Source organism: Calidris pugnax, unplaced genomic scaffold (assembly GCF_001431845.1).
Source record: "Calidris pugnax isolate Ruff unplaced genomic scaffold, ASM143184v1 scaffold103, whole genome shotgun sequence".
Classification (NCBI taxonomy): domain Eukaryota; kingdom Metazoa; phylum Chordata; class Aves; order Charadriiformes; family Scolopacidae; genus Calidris; species Calidris pugnax.
In genome coordinates this window covers 10,329,614-10,333,901 of record NW_015090990.1, presented here as the reverse complement: position 1 = coordinate 10,333,901, position 4,288 = coordinate 10,329,614, and the positions used below count along the sequence as shown (strand labels likewise).

Here is a 4,288-nt window from a genome sequence, read left to right as displayed (position 1 = left end):
GGGCCGGGGGGGGCGGCGCCGGGGCCTGCTGCTCGCCCAGGCCGGGGGGCTGGCTGCCCCCGGGGCCGCCCCCGGCCGTCCGCATGCAGCTGCCGCTCAGCTCGCTGCCCTTGTGGGCCGGGGGGCGGCCGGGCGCCGAGCCCTGGACGGAGCAGGCGGAGCCGGGGTACTCGCCGTCCAGGCCGGCCTGGCCGTAGGGCTGGTGGGCCGCGCCGTAGGGGTAGGCGTCGGCCTTGCTGTAGGTGTAGCCCCCGAAGAGCCCCGCGTTGTCGTAGTAGGCGGCTTTCTGCATCCTCCGCTCTGCGATCGCCGAGGCCCGCGGCCCCCGCTCAAATAACATTGACCGCCGCCCCGCGCCTCACGTCGTCGGCCCGGGCCACTCGCAGCCACCTGGGGAAGGGGACAGCAGGGACACAAAAGAGACCTTCAGTGTGGGGGGCACCGGCTGGGAGCCCACGGGCCGGCCCCAGCTTGCCCCGCACCCAGGCACCCCCAAGGTTCAGGTGGGCCCGGGGGCAGTGGGGAGGTAGCAGGGGCCCCAGGGAGAGACCGGGAGACACCAGGGATGGACCAGGAGACATCAAAGAAGAAGTAGGGAACACCAGATTAGGAGTAGGGGACACGAAGGAAGGAGCAAGGGAAAACAGAGAAGGACCAAAGGACACCGGAGAAGGAGCAGGGGATATCAAGGAAAGGGCAGGAGACAGGAAAGCAGGAACAGAGGACATCAAGGAAGGAGCAGAGGGTACCAGAGAAGAACCAGGGGACACCAGAGAAGGATCAGAGTGTTCAGGAAGGGAGCAAGGGACATCAGGGAAGGAGCAGGGTCAGCGGGAAGGAGCCAAGGCAAACCGAGGAAGGACCAGGGAGAGAGCAGTGCACACCAGGGAAGAACTAGAGGACAGTAGGGAAGGCGCCACCCCACAGCGATGGTGCTGGGGGGAACTGGGACACATTGTCGGGACTTCCTAGAGACCACTTTCTCGAGGCATTTTGGGGGGATGTTGTTCTTTCTTTGTTCTGTCTTTGGACCGTTCCCGCAGGAGTTTCTGTGGGTCGGCTCCCGAGGTTGCAGGCCGGGGCTGGGAGTGAGCGACGCCAGGCCACGCTGGGTGGTGTCCTCAGGGACCCACCGGCCCGTTTCGGCCGCCTGGCCCCCCCCAGCCTCCCCCCGCGCCCCCTCTCCCGCTCGGCCGCCACGCGTGCGCAGGGCCGCGCAGGGCTGACATGATGGATTGAGCCCGGGCTGCAGCCGGGCAGAGGCAGAAAAATCACGTCCCCTTTGTAAACCCGGCCTCCTTCTTCCCTCAGATTCCTCCGGAGTTAAAGTATAACCGGCGCCATTCACTCCCTTCACTTTGCACTATAAAGGAAGTCGCAGGTCAGCTCCCCTATTTTAATTCCGTGATGAATTAAATCCCCTCGTCCAACGTTTCTCACCCCTTTTATTTGTCCCCAATAGAAAGAATCTGAGCCACTGGCGACAATTTTTCGGGGTTTCTCTTCTTTTTTGCAGCCTGCAAACTTATGGCGCTCCTGTCCCCGTCCCCCAGACCCCCCCAGATCAGGCTGCTCGGCCCGAAAAGGCAGGGACAGCCCAGAGTCCCTTGGGGCAGACATTTTGGGGCAGGGTGCTGTTACCTTTCCCCTTGCCGCACCCGAAACTTCTCTGCGCTTGTTGCAAGGTAGAAACTCGTCTGCAATTTTGTTGCGGCTTTTTAATATTCCCTATTCTTATTTTTCTTGCCGGGGAGGGGTTTTTTCCGACATTTCAAGTAATTTTGTAAATTAGCGCATACTTCACCTGACAATGTAAGCCTGCAACTCAGCGTATCTTAAGATTTCATTGAATTTCTTCAGGGTTTAAGCCTATTAACATACCGGAGAAGAGTAGCTGGAAATTTTTGAACAGTGTCCGATAATTATCATTTCCCAAACTATACTTAAGCAATACCACCAGGGTACTGCTCTTTCTCCTGCAGCAATTGGTACCGTCGAGTACCGCTGATCTGTTCTCTAAAATTAACCGGGATACTCGTCTGTATAACTCAGAATAACCTCAGCGAGCTGCGATCCGCGGCCGCTCTCGGCGGTTTATCCCCTGTCACAAACCGCCGGGGTCCTTTTCTTCCCTGAACAAAAGCTTGGGATGATCTACGGAGCTAATGGAAATGGGAAAAGAGCTGTTTTCCTCTCCTGGAAAATTTTAGTAAAAAAAATGTCTATGGAAATGGACGGTGGCGACTCAAATGAGTTTTAATGGGCTGTCATAGTCTTGACGAGTCTTGAAAGTATTTTTTGTGCAAAATGATTCTGCCTCTCATTTTCCACTTCTATCATCTACATTTTCGGGAGTGGTCTGGACTGAGGACTTTTATTAGCACAACACTGCCGTAAGCGTAGGTTTTTATGTGCCTTGTAAAATATAGTTCCCAAAAGAATACGCAGAATCTTAAGAAAGAATATTGCTGTTAAGCTGTTAAAAGCCTTATTTCTTTTCTGAAATACCAACTGCTTGTGAACTCTGCTTGAACCTAAAAAGGAGGCTATGGGCCATAAATCACATGGACAATGCTCAACTGTTTGGTGGCTCATCTTTAGATCTTAAAAAGAGAGAGAGTGAGAGAAAGAGGGAGAGAGAGAGACCTTTACAGGTTTTGATTTTCCACGAGTGCAAGGCCCGGGGTGATGTTTTTATAGGGTAACACCAAAGCAGGGGCTCAACACTTGGTGGTTTGGCCAGAAACAGCCTCCAGGAAAAAAAAAAAAAAAAAAAAAAGTGACATCCAAATGGTGAGGCCGAGCCGTGGGAGGTGGGCTCGGAGGCACCGAGGGTAGGAAACCGCAAAGTATCCATGTCTGTGTTTCAGATTTCCCTTCCTCCTCTCCAGAAAGGTTAACCTCATCTGAACTGCTAGGCGTTGCGCACCATAATGGGGGTCTTTGTCCCGCCACTGGTTCACAGCGCTTTTGGAGGTTACCGACCCCCTCAACGGCTCTGTCTGGGCAGCAGCTGGCAGCCCACGCACCCACCCCGCGCGTGTGCGCGGAGCGCGGCCGGCCCACGCCGAGCCCCGGTCCGGCACTGCCAGCCGCTTTCCCCCCCGACGCTTCCATATTAAGCAGTGCTCTACTAAAACTTCCACTACACTTAATTCTGCCCGGGATCAATATCTAATATGATACCGAATAAATAAGAGGCGGTGAGAGCGGGCAGCGGAGCGGTTATTAAAGCAGCCGGAGCTCTCAGGGTGCATATCAATGCACCTGTCATTGCGGTTTGTAACAAAATTTATGACTGCTAGCGCCGTGGCAGTAAACGCTCCGGCCAGGAATGAAAAGGAAAACACTTCCCAAGCCCCGGCACTTTTCAGAAGTGCAAAGCAGCCGGCGCGTAGGAGGGAGCCCGGCAAAAGAATCCCCCGCTCGGCACGTTTCCCGGCCGCCGACCCGGGACAGCCCCGTATATAAGGAAAGCGCCGGAGCCGCCGCTGGACCCGGTGGCCGCGCCGGGCGACGGGCAGGGGAGACGGGCGACAGGGCAGCCCCTGCCCCGGGCGGGCCGCCGGGCACCCATCGCTGGGGCTGCGCCTGAGCCGAGGGGGGGGTCTCTCCTTCGAGGGGATACAGAGGGGCTGAGAGCACCGGGGATGGCGGAGGGGGGCCCTGCAGACGGAGGAGCGGTGTGGGGGGTGCTGGCTGCAGCACGGAGCGGTGCTCCCAGCCCCCGCCGGGAGCCACCCGCTCCCCCCGGCTGAGTCCAGGCCCTGGCTGCTCCCCAGCCGCGCTGGGCTCCCTCCGGACACGGGCCGCTGTCGGCGGGGCTCTCTGCGGACTGACACCGGTTTGGCGTGGACTGGAGGGGGGCGGCGGGAGGCCCCGGGTGTCCGCCACGGCGGGTGCCGCCGAGCAGCGCTCCCCGCTCCGTGGGGCCGCGCCGTGCGCCCCGCGAAGGGCCTGTCGCGCTGGGGGGGGTGGACGGAAAAGGAAATTCAGAGAACTCACCACACTTATGTTTTTTCTTGATTTTTGACTTTAACTGTGTGGGTAGGATCTTCAGGTTCCTTTGGATGATCCGTGGGCACGGACCTGCAACAGAAGTGAGAACTCTCAGCGGAAACGGCTTTGTTTTGTACTTTCTTCCTTAGGAGTTTGTTAATAAATGCACCTCTCGTCCACAACCCCTCACCGTGTTTCTCCGGCCGCGTCAGATGTTTTTACCAGACAAAGGGCAGATGCTTCTCTTCATTTATTAATAGCGCGTTACAGCGAGGCGGGGAGCAAAGAA

At 57.6% G+C, this 4,288-nt stretch overlaps 1 protein-coding gene across 1 annotated transcript in view; it reads right to left on the bottom strand.

Moving 5' to 3' along the window:
* The window catches only part of HOXD3 (homeobox D3), a 31,405-nt gene that overhangs the window by 2,675 nt on the left and 24,442 nt on the right, over positions 1 to 4,288 (bottom strand). Inside the window, 2 exon segments of the mRNA XM_014954140.1 lie at positions 26 to 390; positions 4,006 to 4,089. Coding sequence (XP_014809626.1) covers positions 26 to 340 — 315 coding nt within the window. The 5' untranslated portion in view covers positions 341 to 390; positions 4,006 to 4,089.